This window comes from Muntiacus reevesi, chromosome 5, assembly GCF_963930625.1.
Source record: "Muntiacus reevesi chromosome 5, mMunRee1.1, whole genome shotgun sequence".
Lineage (NCBI taxonomy): Eukaryota > Metazoa > Chordata > Mammalia > Artiodactyla > Cervidae > Muntiacus > Muntiacus reevesi.
Window position 1 is genome coordinate 111,108,651 of NC_089253.1, and position 22,928 is coordinate 111,131,578.

Genomic DNA, 22,928 nt, shown 5'->3' on the forward strand with positions numbered 1-22,928 from the left:
TGATTAAATAATAGCCCACAGATTCAGGAAGACCAGCAAATCTCATGCAACATAAACAAGAAATCACAGCTAAGACACATTCTTATAAATCTGCAGAATACCAAAGAGATGGTTTCTTTAAAAAAAAAAAATAAGGAACCAAATTACTCTCAAAAGAACAACAATTAGGCTGATAGCAAATTTCTCAACTTCAGCGGTAGAAACCAGAAGATAGTAGAAAAAACATTCAACGTGGTAATAGAAGCGTAACTGCCACACCAGAATTTCATATGTAGTGAAAATATCTTTTATGAACAAGGATAAGATAATGATATTTTCTGATAAACAAAATCTAAGAAAAAGTGATCCCAAACTGAAGAAATTTCTGGAGGATAAACCTTAGGAAGAAAGAAAATGCTCCCCGATGAAAGGTCTGAGATATAAAAAGAAATTATGAGCAAACAGTGATAAAGATAAGGTAAACATTAAAGCTGTAAAAAGTAGTAACAATAATATATTGGAAGGTTAAAATAAAAAAGATAAAATTAAAATTCAAGTCAACAATATCTGCCTATCAGTGAGTACGGAGTGGGGGGAGCACTAATGGAGTTAAAATGTTTTAAATTCTCCGTATTTTTTGAGCAAAAATTAAGGCTATTGATTAATTTTTGACTTTGAGAAGTTATGCAGCTAACAGAATATAAATAAAATATACATATCTACTGTATAGTGACAATAATTCAGAAGAAGGCCAGAACGTAGAGAAAAGGCAATAGAAAAGGTGGGCTATATAGAAAAGATAAAATAAGATAGTAGGTCTGTATGAGTAATTACAGTAGATGTAAGTAGAATGAATGATCCATTTAAAATGCTGTTGTTTTTACTAACTGGATATCCAGGCAAGCACTAAAGAGAAAGAAAGTGTAGCTACATTAATACCAGTCAAAATAAAATTGAAGGCAAAAAGCATTAATAAAGATAAAATGACTTATTTCATAATGATAAAAGACACTGGGAAGATAGAACAATGTCAAACATGTATTCGTCTAGTTGTGTGTGTGTGTGTGTGTGTGTGTGTGTGTGTATATATACACAAATATATGTATAACATATATATATTACAAAATATGTAACAAAATATAATTCAACAGTTAATAGAAATGAAAACCATCTATCACCATAGTGGCAGATTTTAACACACCTCTCCTAGTAATTGATAAATTTAGCATAAAAAATAATGAGGAAAAATACAGATTTGAATGATGTAATTGACACACTTCAGCTAATGCGTGTATACAACTGTTAAGTATATATTCTTTTCAATTATCTATGGAGCTTTCATAAAAATTGACCACATGCAGAGCCACAGAGTAATGTGCAACAGATTTTAAAGGGTTATATCATATATTTTCTGTCACAGGGCAGTTAAACTAGAAATTAATAATAAACATACACTAATATATATTTGGAAATTAAGAAATGTAATTCTAAGTAACTCATAAGTCAAAGAAGAAATGATAATGGAAATTAGAAAATATTTAAATCTTAATGATAATGAAAAACACTGTCTACCCAAATTTGTGGGATTTAGTTAAAACAATATATAGAGGGGAATTTATGGTGTTTAAATACTTAGGTCAGGGTAGAAGGGCTGGTGATTAATGAGTATTTTATAATAGTTTCCATTGTTGCAAGACAAATTATCCCAAGAGCTAATGGCATAAACCAAAGCAATAAATATCTATCCTCTCTCATAGCTTTTGTGGGTTAGGATTTTGAAAGCCTGGCTGCGTGGTTCTGGCTTGAGGTGTCTCGGAGGTTGCAGTCACATCATCTGAAGGCCGCAATGCATCCACTTGCAAGGTCTTGGCCGGCAAGTTGGTGCTGGCTGTTGGCAGCAGGCGTCAGTTTCTCCCCACGTGGCCCTTCACAGAGGGCTGCCTGTGTGTGCTCACTGCGCGGTGACTAGGTTCTCCCAAGTGGGTGATCCAGAAGAGAAAAAGCCAGGCAGAAGCTATTCGTTCTTGTGACCTATTCTTGGAAGTCACATACTATCATTTTTGCCACTTTCTATTTGTGAGAAGTGAGTCACTAAGTCTGGCTCACAAGAGAAGGAAAATTCGGTCCCCCTTCCCCCCCACCCACATTTTTTTTCTTTTAAAGGAAAGAGTCTCAAAGCATTTTAAAACAATCACAATGAACTGAGCATCTACTCATTGTAGAGGTGAGGGAAAAACTCCAGCAAAATAAATCCCAAGGAAACAGAAGAAAGGCAATTTTAAATGATAACATCAGAGATTAAAAAAATAGTAAAGAGATAACACAATAATCTACAAAGTCCAAATTTGGTTTTTTGAAAAAGTTGACAAAACTGACAACCTTCTAGTAAGACTAGTCAAGAAAAAAAGAGAGGAGTTATAAATAAGCAATATGAAAAATAAGGAGGGAACAGGTACAGATGGTACAAAGAATAAACGAGGCATTGTGAGTGCATTCTTTCAAAATATGATGATACTATACACAACTATCTGCCACTAGTTTTTTAAAATCATAAACAAAATGGATACATTTCTAGGAAACTGTAATCTACTAAAACTGACTTAACAAATAGAAAAACTGAATAATCATATTAAAACCCTCCCTCAAAAGAACACTAGATTTAAAAAGTTTTACAGGCAAGCTTTACCAAGTAGAAAAGTACACTAGTAATTCCAGTCTTAAATTATTCCAGAATATAGAAAAGGAAAAAAGAAGAGATACGAACAGTCTCTTAACTCCTTTTTTGAAGCAAGAATAACCTTGATAGCAAAATCTAAAACTGTCATTGCAAAATAGGAAGATTACAGGTCAAATACACCCCCAGACATGAACATTCCTTAAGACATTAGTAAATCAAATCAAAAGCAAATTTCTACAAATGAGCAGCAGAGAGTGTTCACAGTAGCATTGTTAATGATAAATAATGGGAGCAACTCAAATGCCTATCAATAGTAAAATGGATACTAGAAATTATGGCATATTAATATAATGGAATGTATTCAGCAATGAAAATGAAATATAGCTACAAGCAATAACATGGATGAATCACTGGAGTATAATATTGGAAAAATAAGCCGTGAAAGAAGATATCATAAAATTTCATGAGATTAAGTCTAAAAACATGCAAAATGATTAAACATATGCGATAAAACTACAAAATCCAGGATGGTGCTTTCTCAAAGGGAAAAGAAGGTAATAGGATCAGAGAGAGGCACCTAAGATAAAAGAGGTAACTGTATGTTCTTTATATTTTCTGCAAGTTTCATAAGCATTCTTTTATAGCTACTCAATGTTTAATTTAAAAATTCAAAACAACTAACAGAATGAGTTCTATTCTATTCTCCTAGTACGGTTCTCTTCCATTTCATATGCTCTAAGTTTGCTTACAGGGTGGGAAGGACAAGTGCAGCTCACCACTCCACAACAACAGGTGAGGATTTTCTCCAAGCTCTTCTGAATGTTGATTTTTCAAAGTTACCTGGGGACTTCCCTAGAGGTCCAGTGGTTAAGAATCTGCCTGCCAATGCAAGGGACCAGTTTGATCCCTGGTCTAGGAAGATTCTACTGGGCCTAACTGCCCCAAACCACAACTACTGAGCCCATGCTCTCGAGCTCACAAAAGGCCACAAGAGAAACCACCACAATGAAGAGCCCATGCACTGCATCTAGAAAAGAGTCCCCACTCTCTGCAGCTAGAGAAAGCCCAAGCACAGCAACGAAGAGCCTGTGAAGCCATAAATAAATAATAAGAGAAATCTGGAATATATGCCAGATAGAGTTCTTTGGTAATGTTGATTATCTATTGAAAGTGAAAGTTGCTCAGTTGTGTCCGACTCTTTGCAACCCCATGGACTGCATAGTCCGTGGAATTCTCCAGGCCAGAATACTGAAGTAGGTAGCCCGTTCCCTTCTCCACGGGATCTTCCCAACCCAGGGATCAAACCCAGGTCTCCCAACATTGCAGGCTGATTCGTTACCAGCTGAGTCACCCGGGAAGCCCTAGCCACATACTAAAACAACTATACCATTTGCTCTGTCATTTTAAGAAGTCTGTTTCAATCTAAACCACATTCCATCTACAAGTTAAAAAACTGGAAGGCTATTTAAGCTTTCAGTCATAATAACATGAAAAACTGTCCTGTGATTTTGGAATTTATCCAATCCAAATAGCACAGACAAAAAATTTTTGCATGAATTCACTTTGCCTCTCTGATTGCTTAATCTTTTTGATTACTGTTCTAACTTGTCGCCTTTAGCTATCGTAATAACACAATTTTTAGACTTTCATACCAAAATAACTACTTGGTTCACTGGAAGTGGAGGGGGAAGGTAGGCAAGAATCTGTGGTTTCACTGAAACTATAGTGTGTGTTTGACAGGCCAAAAAAAATATTCAACAGTAGTTCAATGGAAACACAGCTTTAGACAGCAAATGAACCAAAGACTATATATATATACATAATGGTGGTGATAAATGCTCAATGGCTGAGAGGAGCAGTTCTGTTTATTCTGGTCTCTGATGGAGACCTGTTTTTTCAGGTCCAACTCTTAGATCTGGACTGATTCTAAGCAGTTCAGACGGTAAAGAATCTGCCTTAAATGCAGGAGATCTGGGTTCGATTCCTAGGTTAGGAAGATCCCCTGGAGAAGGAAGTGGTTACCCACTCTAGTATGACTGCCTGGAGAATTCTGTGGACAGAGGAGCCTGGCAGGCTACAGTCCATGGGGTCACAAAGAGCTGGACACTACTGAGTGACTAACACAAGTTAGTTGGCTCCAACTCTTTGAGAGGTTCAAGTGATTTAACTAAATCTTTAAGTATACATAATATGAATAAAACATGTTGAGACCTAGTATTTCAGTTTTATTGAGATATAGTTGACATAAAATTATGAGACATTTAAAATGTACATCATGGTGATTTACTGTACATAGACATTGTGAAAGGATTACACCCATCTCGTTAATTAACACTTTCATCACCTCATGTATTTATCCTTGGGTGGGGGGGGGGCAGTGAGAACATTTAAGTTTCACTCTTTTAGCAAATTTCGTTACACAGCGCAGTGTTATCACTTCAGTCACCACGTTTTCATTAGATCCTCAGACCCTTTTTATCTTATAACTGAAACTTTGTACCCTATTACCAACATCTCCTTATTTCCCATACCCTGTAACACTGGCAACCATTTTTCTCCTCTGTTTCTATCCTTTGACGTTTTTCAGATTTCACATTTAAGTGATGCTATGCAGTATTTGTCTTTCTCTGTCTGGCTTATTTTAGATTTATTACATTTAAAGTATTCCAACCCATGTCTTCACAAGCCTTTACAAATCAGAATTTTTATTTAAACTGTATAAAACCATATATGGTTTGCATTTTATACTATACAAAATTTAACCAGTAAACAGCTACATTGACAAGTATTTTATTTCCCAAGCATAATTAAACTAAATAATATAGTCATTTAGCTGGTGGACAAAATACCAAGGTATCAGATAGTGCTACTTATCAAGAAACCAGACATATCCCCGGTCTCAGATGACCTCTGGGGAAGTCTCAGTTTGGACCATGCAAATGTGTCACAAGAGCAACTTGATTTAATAGTAATGTGCTTTGAATGACTGAAAGATGAAAAATTCTTTTAAAAAGTAATGTCGAAGGAATTCCCCTGGTGGTCCAGTGGTGAAGATTCTGCCTGCCAATGCAGGAGACACATGTTCAGTCCCTGGCCTGGGAAGATTCCACGTGCCGCAGAGCAACTAAGCCCACGAGCTGCAACTACTGAGCCTGAGAGTTGCAACTATGGAAGCCTCGCGCCTCGAGCCTGTGCTCTGCAAGAAGAGAAGCCACTGCGATCAGAAGACTGTACACCACAAAGAAGAGTAGCCCGTGCTTGCCGCAACTAGAGAAAGCCCGCACGGAGCAATGAAGACCCAGAGCAGCCATAAATAAGTAAATAACTTTTTTTAAAAGTAATGTTGAAAAGGCAACATGGTATGTTTAACTGAGATGTCAAAGACTAGGTGTCAGGACAACTGCTCTTCTACCACTCACTAGCTGTGACCTTGGACAAGTAAGTTACTATCTGATCCTTATAACTCTGAAGGGATGCAACAGGTGATCACTAAGATCCTTTCCAAATTTAGAGTTTTATGAATAGTAAACAAGGGTCAGAGAGGGGGAAATGATAACGTCTTAAGAAAAAATGACATTCACATACGAATGTCACATATTTAGAATACGTTGAGTATTACCTGTGTAAGGCAAATGGCCACTAAGTCAAGAAGAGACCAGTCTCCAAGCAGAGAGAATCCTTTAAAATTTTTTGTTGGGGACAGTCTATGAAAACTGGAAATTGATGTCTACAGTAATTAGCAAACATTTTTGCTTACAACACTAGAGGTTTTAATGCATTGAAACAAATGTGGACAATGAAATTCTTTTTATAAGTAAAAACATTCAAAGAGATGTTTATAAAAAATGTACTTTCATTTATGTCCAAACATCATTCATTTGTAGTAAAGTGTCCAAAAGAGTCCAATCACCACTGTGTGTATGTGTACTCAGCCTCTCAGTCGTGCCCAACTCTGCGACCCTATGGACTATAGCCCGCCAGGCTCCTCTGTGGGATTTCCCAGACAAGAACACTGGAGTGGGTTGCCATTTCCTCCTCTAGGAGATCTTTCTGACCCAGGGATGGAACCCTCGTCTCTAACATCTCTTGCCTTGGCAGGCAGATTCTTTACCACTGAGTCACCTAGGGTCCCCAAGCACAGTTAGAATTCTCTAATTCATAGATATGTGTGTATATAAATATAAGCACACGCCATAAAACCAGAAATATGTTTTCAAATATCAAAAGGAAAAGTCACTATATATTTTCAGTTAAAATTGACTGATGCCCATATCAGACACTTAGTCCCTCAAGTAATAAACTTGTTTCATAAGTGGTGATGGGTGTTCAAATAAACACACCAAAAAGGATTTGCTCTAGCTAATTTGAATTATATGACTCTTTTCTGTTTTAAGCTTCAATTTAATTCAGCAGCATTAATTGAACACTTAAAATGTGCAAGTGTCAAAATCCAATCTAACACAGGCATTTGATTTGACATGGGATTTCTGGGATAAGAGCTCAAGGCATACAACTCTGACAGCAACTGATTCCAAAGTTTAATCACTATTACAGTTCCACATTCAGCCTAACTCACTCCATCACACACACCCTTGGATGACATAAATGTAATACGTGATTGAACTAGTCCCAGTTAAAGCAGAAGCTTGCAAAGTGTCTTTACATAATTGTGTTCTCTTCATCAAGAAAGACGTGACTTTTTATATATTAATACTATCTTTTCCAATGCAGGGGCCCTTATGCTTCCCAGATATTCTCCTGTGCCCTCTTTATGATGACAGCAACTGGTGTTTGTGTAGCGGCAGTCCTGGCTGTTCTTCAAGCTAGCAGAGTACCGTTGAGCAAAACTTTGCCAGCATTCCACCTTTGTTCCAGAATCACCTTCTTCCAGTGATGACGCCCTAATGTGTGACTCCTTTATTACTCAAATCCTTTATGCTTTATACTGACAATTCCTTCACTTACTCATGCCAGTATATTCATGAATTAGGCCAAACCACATTTATAATTATCATCTCTAAAAATCACACAAATTCTGAAATCAGCTTTACTTTTGTTGTTAATTCATTAGTGTCTTTGAACCATTTTAAGAAACACAAGATATTTACCTGAGCACGGCAGGACACAAGGGCTTCCCAGGTGGAACTAGTGGTAAAGAACCCACCTACCAATGCAGGACGTGGGTTCGATCCCTGTGTTGGGAAGATCCCTGTGTCGGGAAGATCCCCTGGAGGAGGACATGGCAACCCATTCCAGTATTCTTGCCTGCAGAATCCCATGGACAGAGGAGCCCGGCAGGCTACAGTCCATGGGGTTGCACAGAGTCGGACACAACTGAAGCAACTCAGCATGCATGTGCACAGAAGTGCACAGGATGGTGCAAGATTTACCTTTAGGAATTTACAATGGAGTTAGAGAACGAGGCACCCAGACATGAAAATGAACGCCGTGGGCATCCAATCACTGGAACACATAATAGACACAAGTGAAGTTACTTTTGGGGCCTTCACGGCAGGGGTCAGTCTGAAGCTTGTTCTTAAAGGAGCAAGAGAGGTGAAGAGGTGAGGAATGAAATGTTTCAGGTGTATGAGAAGGTCCAAAATGTCTAGGTAAAGCTTCCATTAAAAGCAGGTGGGAGTGGTAGGGCAGCAAGGTTGGGGGAGAAGAAGCTTGTACTTGAGAAGAGGAGGAAATCAAGCACACATAACCAGTCTCTTTGGAATAAAGTGTTTCATTTTTTTGAAAATGGCAGTGCCATTGAAGGCTTTTAATAAAAACAATTGTGTTTAAATATGATTTATCTGACCATTACACGTGAAAGGAGATGGAAGTAATTGTGAAAAGTAAAATCAGCTGAAAGCCTCTTAGAATGTTTTTTATGAGTCCAAAGCAGGTTGGTAGTAGTGAACTTGAAATAAACTACAGAAGAGACATTGGCAATTGAGTGGGGGAGTCAGAGAGCCTAAATGAGTTACTGAATTTCACATGGACTTGGTATTCCTAATGAACACGTTGCTTAAATGTTCAACGGTAAAATCACAGAACCATGTAGCGAGTGAAGTTAGTATTTAACACAAGATCACCCACCTATTTTGCATTAATGTTTACAGATTTGGGTGCAAACATCTGTAGGCTACCTCAACACACTCCCCATACTTTGCCCTCCATGGGCATATTTGCAACCATACCTGAGGATGGAGGGGGGATATATTTGTAGAGCCAGGTGCCAGGCCTGCAGTCAACAGCTTCTCCTCTGTCTTCGAGGAGCTCAAAAGTTATATCCTCGCTCCAAGGTTAGTCGTGGCTTCGATGACCACGTGCAGTCTGTTGACTTCCCACCTGTGTCTGCACTCGGGACTGTGCTCCTGCTCTCCAGCCTTGTCCGGGCATCCGTCTACAAGACTCTCTCACCTGGATGTCCCTAGACTTCCCCAGCTCAACACCTGCAACACTTAACACAAACTTCCCCTGGAAACTGCTCCTCTTTTTTTTTTTTTAAATTAATTAATTAATTAGGCTGCGCCAGGTCTTAGGGGCAGCAGGTAGGATCTTCGGTCTTAGTTGCAAGATTTGGGATCTTTCAACTGGGGCATGTGGGATCTAAGTGCCTAACCAGGGGTTGAACCCAGGCCCCCTGCACTGGAAGCATGGAGTCTTAGCCACTGGCTGACCAGGGAAGTCACTGAAGCCTACTCCTCTTTCACACAAGGTGCCTACAATCTCAGAGAAAGGCAGAAAGCTGGAGATCTTCCTTGGGTTCTCCCACCGCCTCGGTCTGCACATGATCTATCCTTAAGTTCTGTTGATTCTACTTCTGGATATCTCTCTTATTCATCCACCTCTTGCCACCTCCACTGTGGCAAGCTACCTCGTTGGTGCAAGCTACCACTATCTATTGCCTGCCAAAGCTGCCTAAGTGGCCTCCTGGCATCCCGGTGGCTACCTTCCATCCGCTGCCCACACAGTAGCCAGTGTGTGTGACCTTTCTAGCATGAAAATATGACTGAGTTGCTTCTGTGCTTGGAACCCTTCAATGGCTTCCAACTGGTACTTGAATAAAGTGCAAATCCCTTAATATGCTTCACACAGCCCTTTATAGTCTGACTCCATCTCTCCATCCTCACTTGGCATCTCTCTCCTCTCTGAGCATCAGTCACATGAAATTCTTTCAGTTCCTCTAATAGTCTATGCTTTGACTCTCTTCCAGCCCCAACAAATCCTATTCCTCCTGCCAGGAACACTTTTCCCCCTTCCTGAAAATTCTTATGCCAAGGAATGATTTTCCTGAGCTGGAAGGACAGAATTCACATTGATAATGATCATTATTCCACATTGCATGTGTATAACCCTTTATGTATGCTAATCATTTTAACTACAACTCTGTAACTACAAGGACCATATTTTGCAATGGTGTTGGAGAAGACTCTTGAGAGTCCCTTGGGCAGCAAGGAAATCAAACCAGTAAATCCTAAAGGAAATCAACCCTGAATATTCATGGGAAGGACTGATGCTTTGGCTACCTGATGTGAAGAGGCGACTTACTGGAAAAGACCCTGATACTGAGAAAGATAGAAGGCAGAAGGAGAAGGGGACAACAGAGGACAAGATGGTTGGATGGCATCACCAACTCAATGGCCCATGAGTTTGAGCAAGCTCCAGAAGATAGTGAAGGACAGGGAAGCCTGGTGTGCTGCAGTCCATGGGGTCGCAAAGAGTCAGACACTACTGAGTGACTGAACAATGACAACATCTCTGTAAATACAAGGATCATATTTTGCAAACTACAATTATGAATAGAATTTTGGACAACAGGACTGTCTTAGAACATCTTGGCTTTATATAAGTCTCATTTTTGGAGCAGTGGGCATTTAGAACACTTGACTTCTCCCATCTGGGACAAGGCACTGCAGTAAGATTCCAAAAGGAGAGAGAAGAGCAATTGCTCGAGGCACGTGTCGTGTGATGGGACTGATTATGTAGTGGCGGCCCAAATTGTGCCACTCTAGTATGAGGATCCTTTTGAGCTGAAAATAATCAAAGCCCCAAAAGATTCAGGAAGAGCCTCTTAACTTCCCCTTTACTGACTAAAAGAATTAGGTAGGCGGACTGTCCTAGAAAGAAGATATCACCATAGATAAGTGTAGTAAAGTATTAGGTGTGGTAGACAGAGAGGAACCTAGTAAAGCCTTTTGATCAAAGTCCTCTCTGTGTCCCACGGTCGTTTTTAACTTTTTACTTTGTATTGGAGTATAGCTGATTAACATTGTCATGATAGTTTTAGGTGGACGCAAAAAGACTCAGCCATACATATACATGTATCCAGTCTCCCCCAAACCTCTCTCCCATCCAGGCTGCCACATAACACTGAGCAGTTCTTATTGCTATACAATAGGTTCTTGTGGCTCTACATTTTGAATATAGCAGTATGAATACACATCCATCTCAAACTCTCTAACTATCCCTTCTCCCCTTCCTTGCCCCTGGCAACCATAAGTTCGTTCTCTGTGAATCTGTTTGCTTCTGTTTTGTAAATAAGTTCATCTGTTCATGTCCTTTTAGATTCTGCATATAAGGGATATTTCTGCTTCTCTGACTCACTCAGTATGACGCTCTCTAGGTCTATCCATGTTGCTGCAAATGGTATTATTTCATTCTTTTTGATGGCTGCATGATATTCTATTGTATTTATGTACCACATCCTCTTTATCCATTCCTCTGTTGATGGGTGTGTTTCACTGTCTTTGTATGGCCCAGCAAACATTTGTTCACCAAATATTAACGCTTCTAGCTTGTTATGAATTTAGAACCCTGAATTACCTTTGAAGCCTCAGACCCCCCACTTCCTTCTCCATAGTCCAGAATATATATAAATCTCACCATATCTTGCTATCTTTGAAATTCTTCATACTTAAGTGAATTCCCCATCCACAGGTTATACATTTGGTTTTCTACTGTTAACCTATCTTGTGTTATTTTAACTGCCAGCCAAAAGAACTAAAGGGGAAATTTCTCCTCCCCTTTTCCCCTCCCACAATGGGCTTCATATTTAGTCCAGTGTGTTGGAAGGGGGATGCTAAAGATTACTCTTGTGGAATTTTCTTATGCCTGCTCAATGAAAGAGTGTCAAAAATAAAAACAACAGAGCTTTCCCTGGTGATCCAGATGTTAAGAATCTGCTTTTCAATGCAGGGGATGTAGGTTCAATTCCTGGACTGAGAACTAATATACCACATGCTGTGGACAGCTAAGCCTGCACTCTACAACTAGAGAGAAGCCCGCATGCTGCAATTAAGACCCAATGCAGCCAAAAATAAATAAATAAATACGTAAATATTTAAATAAATAAAAATTTTAAAAAATAACAACCACACACACATACACACATACCTCTGTGCTTCTTAGGAGTGTAAATAATCTTTGAGGCACCCAAAGCAAGCACTGTCTCTTGAAGGAAAGAGGAACAGACAGCTCTCTACTTGTTCTTACCTGCCTTGGAATATAGCCTTATTGTCCAAGAGTAGTGTAATCCAAGGGTGTAATCAGGCCCTTTGTCAGGGTTAAATATGGACAAACCCCCTCCATAAGCAGGAACAGAAGAAGTGGTTCCAGGTTCAGGATGAATGGACATGGGTACCTAGACCAGTCTGAACCCAGGGTGAGTGGCCTGGACTGTGTGGTGGGAATTTGAGCACAGCAGGAGGTATCCTGGGACCACCCCCCCACCCCACCAAGTGACAGAAATCCTGGGGGGGAACTCACCACGAAGGTAATGAGATGATCTTCCCTGAAAGATCTCTTGAGGGCATTATGCTAAGTGAAATAAGTCAGACAGAGAGAAACAAATACTGTACAATCTCACTTACATGTGGAATCGTAAAAAAAAAAAAGAAAAAAAAAACTGAACTCATAGAAGCAGAGAACAGATTGGTTGTTTCCAGAGGAGATGGGGGTAGGATGAATGAAGGGGGTCAAATGTACAAACTTCCAGCTATAAAATAAAATCAGGGGATGTACTATACGGCATGGTGACTATCGTTAACAATACTGTATTGTATATTACAAAGTTGCTAAGAGAAGAGATCTTAAAAGATCTCATAAAAAAAAAATTCTGTTAACTTCTTGAGTTAACAGGTGTTAACTAAACTTGTGCTGATCATTTTACAATGATCATATATTAAAACATTACATTGTACACCTGAAACTAATAACAATGCTATATGTCAATTATATCTCAATAAAACTAGGGAACAAAGATCCCTGAGGACCTGTGAATGGATGGATCAATGATGCTGCTAGGATATCTCAGACCTAATTCTCAGCAGCGGCACGTCCTGGCCTGAGAGCCCATCGACAATACAAGCGTACAGCCCAGACCCCAGTCGCCCGGGGATGGAGGTCAGCAAGCTCTCCGTAGCCCCTTCAGGGTTCCTGGTGCTATCACAGCATTCATTTGATACCTATTTCTAAACTCTTCAGGTAATTATGGAAAAAAATAATGGTTAACTGGGAGTTTGTGAAATCTCTTAATGGTTTACTCAAGATCCTACAAAGAATAACAGGGAGAGATTGAAACCCCAAAAAAGTGACTCAGTAAAGATAAGTGGTATATAGTGTGGTCAAAAACAAAGAAACAGGCAGGAGAGGAGCGATCCATGGGCTCACTGGCCCACTGCCATCAAGAACAGTTCTCTGCAATGTTCTGAAGGTCTCTGGTTCTGACGGGAGCCGCAGAAAGGTCTGCCAAGTCACGCTAAGTCTGCAGAAAACCTCAGTGAGTTTTCTGCACAGAGGAATGTGACACAGAAGAACTAGGGCCATGTGACTAGACCTCATTATCTCAGTGCCTTTGATAACATACTGGAGAGCAGACTGGGGTTTTGAATCGACTGATATCTTCCATAAATGGACTCTAAATGCAGGCTTACAATGCTTCCAAAAACTCCCCAGAGAAATTCCTATTATGTACATGGAGGGAGAAAGAAGCCAGCCCCATCTGGCTGGGTAGAGAACATTCTCTGCTGAGTGAAACTTCATGGCTCTTGTGTTCAGTGCCAACGGCATGTTCATACTAGACTATGGCCCTGCACACAGATGGGCAGGTGAATCGAAAAAATGAGTAGATGGTGCAGGCAGTGCTGGGCAATTCTCTGCTCTCTAAAACATCAAAACCACAAGGCAAGATATCAATAAGGGTAACATTTCTATAAAATCCCTAATGAGTTATGAGCCAGTATTATGACGAATGTTACTCAGAATTGCTATAGCAAAATAGAGCGACACTAACTTTTTCCATTAGCCTTCTATCACTACACCAGCTAAAATCAAGAACAGGTTGAGAAGCATCACTAGCGACTTTTGCTCTGTGGAACTGACACTCTCAGGGAAACCTCAGAACTTTAAAGTAAGTGTACAATGCGTGTGTGTGTTCAGTTGTTCAGTCACGTCTGGCTCTTTGCGATCCCATGGACTGTAGCCCACCAGGCTCCTCGGTCCATGGGATTTTCCTGGCAAGAGTATTGGAGTGGGTAGCCATTTCCTTCTCCAAAGTGTACAGTGCAATTAGCTTTATTAGGAAATAAAGGCACAGAAGAATGAGGTGACTCAACTCAAATGTCACCTGCCCAGAGAGGCCTCCTCTAACCAGCCTTCTCCATTCTTCCCAGTGCAACAACTTCCAGTTACTCTGTAACATATATCTTTGACAACCATCAGGTTGTCTTCTGAATTGGTGCATGTGTTTGTCCCTCCTTCCTGTTTGAATGTAGACCCCAGAGAGAGGGAATTTGCATGGTTCATTGTTCTGTTCTTAATACCTTTAGAGAGGCTGGCACAGAGTAAGCTCTCAATAACATTTTACTGGTTACCTTTCCAACTGCCAAATGACAAAGAGCTCAATCATCTGTAACAGAAGGCCTTGTGGAGTCCAGAAAAACCAGTATTCATATCAACTTTTCAAAAATCTCACATACCAGAATGAGCAGTCTTTTTTATTACAGACATAACAATTAAATCGGTATATAGAGGCAACATGGTCTGAAGCAATGCCACGCCAAGTGTGGTCTGTGGACCAACAATATCAGCATCTCTCGGCAGTTTGTTAGAAAAGCAAAATCAGGGCCCCACCACAGACCCAGTGAATGTCTGTGGGTGGAACCAAAAAATTCTGTTCAGCAAGTTTTCCAGGTGATTCTTATGTAGGGATAACTGGTTCATTCTTGATGTCATTGAGATTTTTTAAAAGTCAGGACAGGGGCCTCCCTGGTGGTCCAGTGGTTAAGAATCCACCTTGCAATTCAGGGAACACCAGTTCTATCCCTGGTCTGGGAAGATGCCACATGCCACGGAGCATCTAAGTCCAAACACTGAAACTACTGAAGCCCACATGCCTAGAGTCTGTGCTCTGCATCAAGAGAAGCCACTGCAGTGAGAAGCCTGCTCATCGCAGCTAGAGAAAGCCCATGTGCAGTAACGAAGACACAGCCAAAAATAAATAAAATTAAAATAAATATTTAAAAAAACAATCAGGACAGAAGAGGAGGAGGAGGCATTATACTCAAAATCGTATACATGAATATGGTGCTCTGCCTACACGGGCCCTCAGACACCTACTCTATGTCCTGCTTCACTGAGGCTCCCCTGCCCTGGGCTTCCCAGATGGAACTAGCGGTAAAGAACCTGCCTGCCAATGCAGAAGACATAAGAGACGAGGGTTCGATTCCTGGGTCAGGAAGATCCCCTGGAGGAGGAAATGGCTACCCACTGCAGTATTCTTGCCTGGAGAATCCCATGGACAGAGGAGCCTGGCGGGCTACAGTCCATGGGGTTGCACAGAATTGGACATGACCGAGCAACTTGGCACGCAAGCACACACACGCAGCACACCCTGCCCAGACTAAGCAGCTAGCAAATCGACTGCCCTCTTTGTGTACGAAACGCACACTTTGCTCAGCTTCCCTCTCCTTCCCCAAGGCAACACCATCTGTGGCTCTTTCAAGAAATCACTCTACAGCTGACTGACCAGGCCAAGCGAGAAAAGGCAGCCCGGCGGGGACCAGCGGGCAGCCGCGCCGTACCATGATTTAGATGTCTGATGCAGTCACTCAGGAGCGCACTGAACTTCTTCTGGTCGGCGGCCTCCCGGAAGCAGAAGTAGCCGTGTCTGAGGAAGGGCTGCCACAGGTACACCGGGAAGTCCTTGGGCAGGACCACAAAGGGCTGCGTGTTCTCCTTCTCACTGGACGCTGAGGAAACATGGCAAACACCGAGACATCTTAAAATGTCTATGTCTTATTTAAAATTCCTATTTCAGGCTGTGAGAGTTTACTTCAGGCTGTGGGGCAGCCAGTGGGCTGAAAAGGTGATATGAAATGTCTTTGCAGGGTCGGGGAAAAGGAGAGTTCAGGCTCCCTTCGCATCCTGCAGCAGCTTCACCTGCCTCACGTGAGCAGGTGGCCTCACCTCCGATCCACAGTGACAGCCAAGGCCGTCAGACACAGTCGAGCTCAGCTTCCTCACCTGGAATGAGCCACAGGCAGAGCTGCATCTTTCCTCGGCTGCCACTGTGTCCGCCTGTTGGACACTCACCCTACCAGCTCCTGATTCACCAGGTCTGCTCTCTGCTCTCCACTCTCTTCCCGCCCCCCCGTCACTCCCAAACCAGCATTGGCAGCCTTGATGCCATCAACCCCTATTCTCACCCTAGACTTGTTCCTTCTTCACCAGTCCCCAAACCAAACAGCCTGGGTCACTAATGTCATCCTGACTGCTGGCTTGCAGCTTCTTTTTCATTGCCCACCTTTTCAACCTGATCAGGAATTATCTGTTGCAGCCAGTTACCCCTTCCTTTGAAAACATTCTCTTCCCTTGACTTCCAGGAGCGTGACCTTCTCCATGCCTTTTAAACATTGCTGCCCCTTTTCACTTTTATTGGTTCCTCTGCCCCTTCTCTCCATCTTTCTCTTTAAGTGTTGGGGTTTGCCCTGTTCTGTGCTGGTTTCTGCCCCACTCTCTTCTCTGCTCTCCCAAAGGAGGTATCGTCATCCTTCCCATGACTTTGCATGTTGCTTCTGCAATTCATGCTTCCTTTTCCTTCCACCATACTTTTGCATAGAAAAGTCTCATTTATCCTTAGAAACTCAGTTCAAAACCCACCTCCTCTGGGATGACTTTGTTGGCACCACCCTCTGCCACCAGAGACAGAGTAGGGCACTCCCTGCCTCGTCTTCCCAAAATATCATAATGATCTGTGCTTGTGTCTGGTTCCCACACTCAGAGTGAGGGACATAAAGTGAGATAAACCTCCCCCGCCTCCAATTAGGGCTTCCCTGGTGGCTCAGAAGTAAAGAATCTACCTGCCAATGCAGGAGATGCAGGTTTGATCCCTGGGTCAGGAAGATCCCCAGGAGAAGGAAATGGCAATCCACTCCAGTATTCTTGCCTGGAGAATCCCATGGACAGAGGAACCTGGCAGGCTAGAGTCGGACATGACTGAGCGACTAAACAACAACCACCTCCAATTAATTCTCCCCAGAAGCAGAACCACTGCCCTGGAGCTCCTTGAGGATGGAGGCTCCATCATACATATCTCTGCATGCTCAACTCAACTCATAGCATACAAACCTAGTAGATGTTGTACTACAGTTTGTTAAATGAATAAATATGTTATGAGGTCCTAGGAAATTTTTAAAGCCTTAAACAATAGAACTTTCAGCCCTTTCTTCAAAATCAATTCCAAGAAATTCAAGTTGAGCCATACAATTACTCAGATCTCCTGTCCAAGCTTTATTCTTCTCCATGCATTCCATTTCTATGATATTGCATTCATTTAAATGAGCCCCAGCTTGTTTCTAGAGTCGTGGAAAACAAGCAGAAGGAAAAATGAATTCTGGGCTCCCTGCCCACATAATGGGCACTATCTCAAGGGAAGCAAGGGGAGAGGGACACACTAAGAGGCAACTGAAAGCAATGGGCATACCAAGAAATGGATCACAACCATAAGGAAAGCTGGAGAACAGTCTTGCTACCGGCAAGCTGAGATTGGTTTAGATATGGAATATATTTCCCGGGGCACACATGGGAGTTCCATTTCTGAACTTAACAAAGTTGTACATGTTGGGAGCACAATCTTGAGCTCACCAGTCCTAAGCAAAATATGAATGAATCAACATACGAATGCCAACAAATGAACAAATGATTGAATGCTATAGCAGAGACCTCTGGCTGTAACACATTTCTATCCTCTCCTCTTTCTTAGTAATAAAATCCCTGATTTTTAGTTTAGCAAGTACCTGCATAGACTAAAGACTACATTTCCAGCCTTCACTGCACTTTGGTTTGCCAACGCCACTAAGTTTTGGCCAATTACTGTGTAAAGAAGACCTATGTCGATAAACCCTTTAGTGCTTTTTCCCAAGTGAAGTTAATTCCTCCAATCTTTACGGTGCCTTTATTCTTTCCAATAAAATTAGAATCACACAGCAATCAGTTTGTGAAACAACTCGCCTTGCCCTTTCCAAGATGTCACAATATCATATAAACAATTGAAAGCAACATTCACCCTTTACATTTCAATGCTTTAGCAAGCCCCATAAAATTCATTTCTATTGTTCTCTAGTTATAACTCACTTAACTTCTTACAATAATTTTCCAGATGCCATTATTTCCAGTCTGAATTTTTTCTGAGTTGAGTTATAAGAATATCACAAATGATCTCCTATTGAATATCCTATTTTTAAAACTGAGAAGGCCACAACATACAATTTAAAAAGTCACTGAAATACCCAATCTGAAGTTCTGGGTCAAGCAGCAGTAGTCACCCAGGCCTTGTGGTTTTTATTCCTTTTCATTCCTTCTGATTTGATCTCATCAATAAATGTATTATCTGTTCTGACTGATTTCATTGGAAAGTTCTTTGAAGGGGTTCTAAAGAGTTAACATGTTGGTATTCCCATTTCTAGGGGCAGCTCCAGAACCAAGATAACATGTAAGTAGACATTAAAAGAAAATATAATAATACATATAGTACACATAAAGTGTTGTTTTAGCTTGAATTACTTAGTAAGAGTTTGTTAATTTAGGTTTATGGTTCGTGTACTAATCCTATAACAGTGTTATTAAAAACAGTACACTAAGCATTCTGCACTGAAATAACAATTGATAAAATTATTTTACATTTTCCCCCATAAATTCCAGTGAAATGATTATACCTATTAATAAGAACCAGGACTCTCTTCAAGAAACTAAGTAATTATTGTGTGCTTTGATTTACACAAAGCCAGATGGAGTTATTACATTATCCACAGTTCATGAATCTCTATGAAACGCTCTATTTGGTCTGTATATTATCCCTTACACTCTCAGCATGGAAAAAGTGAAATGAATGAGAATGAAAGTATGTTAGAGTTGGTAATAACCTTCTAGATTTTCAATTTCAAGTCCCTAGAGTTGGAAAAAGCAGAATTCAGAAAGGTTCAGCAATGGCTAAGGAAAATGCTTGATAAGCATCACAGGACCAGATGAAAATCCAATCTTCAAATTCTCAGTTCAGTGCTCTTTCTATAGCAGTATTCAGCTATTATTTATAGATATGCTAATTAACACAATGCTTTTTTACACAGTACCTAAGAGTTACTCTAAAGCCTAATGCCTACTAAAAGTATTTTGTTGACTTAGGATATTTTATTGCAAATCATCCTAAAATTAGAAAAATAACATTCTCTGACAGGTTTTACTGAAAGATGGGATTGTACATTTCACAGACTGGCCCAACATATTTATTTTTGCTGTCCTGTGTAAAGCTTGCAATATATTCCAAAACCTCAAGATATCTGACCAACAGTACATTTTCTATATGCTAGAAACACAGTGACTGACTTGTGTATTACCAAATATGATTTAAAGTAACAGAAGTGGTACAAGGTTTACCTAAATTAGAGAAATTATATCTTCCATTTGCCTATGGAGAATGTGTGTCTAGCCCAGGGTTCCTCAACCTTGGCCTATTGATATTTAATGCCAGATAATTCTTCACTGTCAAAGACAGTTCAGTGCATTGTAGGATATTTAGCAAGAATTACTGGCCTCTATTCATTAAATGTCTATTGCACCATCCTCCCAAGTTGTGATGACCAAAAATATCTCCAGATACAGCCAAATGTCCCTGGAGAGTGAAATCTCCCCACTCCCACCCTTGAGGATCACTGGTCTAACCAAACAGAACATGTTTAGGAATTTTGTCTTGGGAAGGAAGGCTCAGTAACTCACCAATGGGGTCTGGGAAATGCCGATCAGATAATAAGTTGTATTCATCTTCTGAGGTTAGCACCTTGCCACCAGCAGGAAGAATTCGGCTTTTGGGGGGAGCTCCTTTCTGATAGGCCTAAGAAAGGAAAGGCAAAAATGAGTGGACTTTTTCCTCATTGGATTTTTGGGAAATATCAGGAATATTAGAAATAGACAAACCCAAACACCATACACTCAGAGATAGAAATTCCCACACTGAGTAAGAGACATTTATACAAAAACTATATTTTGCACCAGAAGCCTCTGTCATAGTAAACATCAGGACTTGCTCTAGGACCGAAAAAGAAAGAAGCGCTCTTTTATTTTTCACTGGCTATGTTCTGGCTGTATTGGTTGGGACAGGGAAGGGCACATGACCTCAGCATGTCCAATCAGAGTGAGTGTTAGGGTCAGCAAGAAAGGCTCTTACAGTTTCCACTGGTTATATGCTGGATGCAGCGATTGGGTCAGGAAGGATCACATGACCTGATTCAATCCAATCATAGTGAGCTTCAGGACTTGCAAGCGAGGCTGACAGAAAGCCTCGGCTCTGAGAGGAGGTGAGGACAGGACACTGGGCTGCCATCTTGTTACTGTGGAGAAGTCTGAAGGTTTCTGACCATGGAGATTTGGGCCTAGTAAGGAAGCTAGGCTGAATGAAGGCAAAGATTTCAGATGGAAGAAAGAACAAACTGAGTTCCGACATCATTGGAACCGTGAATCCAACCGTACCTGAAGCTGGGCCTGTGCCCTGGGGATTTTAGGTCAGGAGACAACCAACCCCAGCCCTTTTTTCCTTTTTTTTTTTTCTTAATCTTAAAATTTTTTTCCCTTTATTTGTAAAAAACTGAAGCATAGTTGATTTCATGGATCACAGCCTTGTCATGGCAAAGAGGCTTGCATAACTCAATAAAGCTAAGAGCCATGCCATGCAAGGCCACCCAAGATGAACGAGTCATGGTGGAGAGCTCTAACAAGAGGTGGTTCACTGGAGAAGGGAATGGCAAACCGCTCCAGTATTCTTGCCATGAGAACCCCCTCAACAGTATGAAAAGGCAAAAACCCATGACACCAGAAGATGAAGCTCCAGGTCAGAAGGTGTCCAATATGCTACTGGAGAAGAGTGGAGAAATAACTCCAGAAAGAATGAAGTGGCTGGGCCAAAGCAGAAAGGACACTCAGTGTTGGATGCATCTGATAGTGAGAGTGAAATCCCATGCTGTAAAGAACAATATTGCATAGGAACCTGGAATGTTAGGTCCATGAATTTAGGTAAATTGGACATGGTCAAGCAGGAGATGGCAAGAGTGAACACTGATATATTAGGAATCGGTGAACTAAAACGGACTGGAATGGGTGAATTTAACTCAGATGACCATTATATCTACTACTATGGGCAAGAATCCCTTAGAAGAAATGGAGTAGCCATTGTAGTCAACAAGAGTCCAAAATGCAGTACTTCAGTGCAATCTCAAAAATGATAGAATGATCTCAGTTCATTTCCAAGGCAAACCATTCAACATCACAGTAATCCAAGTCTATGCCCCAACCACTAATGCTGGAGAAGATAAATGGTTCTATGAAGACCTACAAACCTTGTCAATAACAAAAAAGATTTCCTTTTCATCATAGGGGATTGGGATGCCAAAAGGGAAGTCAACAGATACCTGGAGTAACAGGCAAGTGCTGCCTTGGAGTACAAAATGAAGCAGTGCAAAGGCTAACAGTTTTGTCGAGAGAACACACTGGTCACAGCAAACAGCCTCTTCCAACAACAGAAGAAACAACTCTACACATGGATTATCCCCAGATGGTCAACACTGAAATCAGACTGATTATATTCTTTGCAGCTGGAGATGGAGAAGCTCTATAAAGTCAGCAAAAACAAGACCTGGAGCTGACTGTGGCTCAGGTCATAAACTTCTTACTGCAAAATCCAGGGTTAAATTGAAGAAACTAGGGAAAACCACTAGACCATTCAGGTATGACCTAAATCAAATCCTTTATGATCATACAGTGAAAGTGACAAACAGATTCAAGGGATTAAATCTGGCAGACAGAGTGCCTGAAGACCTATAGAGGGAGGTTCATAACATTGTACAGGAGGCAGTGACTAAAGCCATTCCAAAGAAAGAGAAATGCCAGAAGACATTCTGGCAAAATGGTTGTCTGAGGAGGCCTTACAAGTAGCTGAGAAGAGAAGTGAAAGGCAAGGGAAAAGGGGAAAAACATACCCAACTGAATGCAGAGTTCCAGAGGATAACAAGGAGAGAGAAGAAGGCCTTCTTAAGTGAACAATGCAAAGAAATAGATGAAAACAATAGAATGGGAAAGACTAGAGATCTTGTCAAGAAAACTGGAGATAGTAAGGGAGCATTTCAAGCAAGGATGGACACGATAAAGGACAGAAATGGCAAGGACCTAACAGAAGCAGAAGATATTAAGAAGCAGTGGCAGAAATACATAGAAGAACTACACAATAACAATCTTAATGACCCGGATAAGCATGATGGTGTGGTCACTCACCTAGAGCCAGACATCCTGGAGTGTGAAGTAACGTGGGCCTTAAGAAGCATTACTAATAACAAAGCTAGTGGAGGTGATGGAATTCCAGCTGAGCTATTTTAAATCCTAAAAGATGATGCTGTTAAAGTGCTGCACTCCGTATGTCAGCAAACATGGAAAACTCAGCAGTGGCCACAGGACTGGAAAAGGACAGATTTAATTCCAACCCCAAAGAAAGGCAATGCCAAAGAATATTCAAATTATTGCACAATTGTGCTCATTTCACAAGCTAGTAAGATTATGCTCAAAATCCTTCAAGTTCGGCTTCAGCAGTACATGGACTGAGAACTTCCAGGTTTATAAGGTGGGTTTAAAAAAGGCAGATGAACCAGAGATCAAATTGCTAACATTCATTGGATAATAAAAAAATCAAAAAAATTCCAGAAAAAATATCTACTTCTGCTTCACTGACTATGCTAAAGCCTTT

General features: G+C 40.9%; 1 protein-coding gene and 1 long non-coding RNA gene across 2 annotated transcripts in view; both read right to left on the bottom strand.

Annotated features, from left to right (window-relative positions):
- Window positions 1-22,928, bottom strand: part of LOC136168571 (uncharacterized) — a 332,652-nt gene that overhangs the window by 175,856 nt on the left and 133,868 nt on the right. The gene's annotated exons all lie outside the window — the stretch shown is intronic.
- The window catches only part of NIBAN1 (niban apoptosis regulator 1), a 169,794-nt gene that overhangs the window by 67,427 nt on the left and 79,439 nt on the right, over window positions 1-22,928 (bottom strand). Inside the window, exons 4-5 of the mRNA XM_065936194.1 lie at window positions 19,919-20,033; window positions 15,730-15,897 (exon numbers count right to left, since the gene is read on the bottom strand). Of these exons, the coding sequence (XP_065792266.1) occupies window positions 15,730-15,897; window positions 19,919-20,033 (283 nt within the window). The remainder of the gene's footprint in view (window positions 1-15,729; window positions 15,898-19,918; window positions 20,034-22,928) is intronic.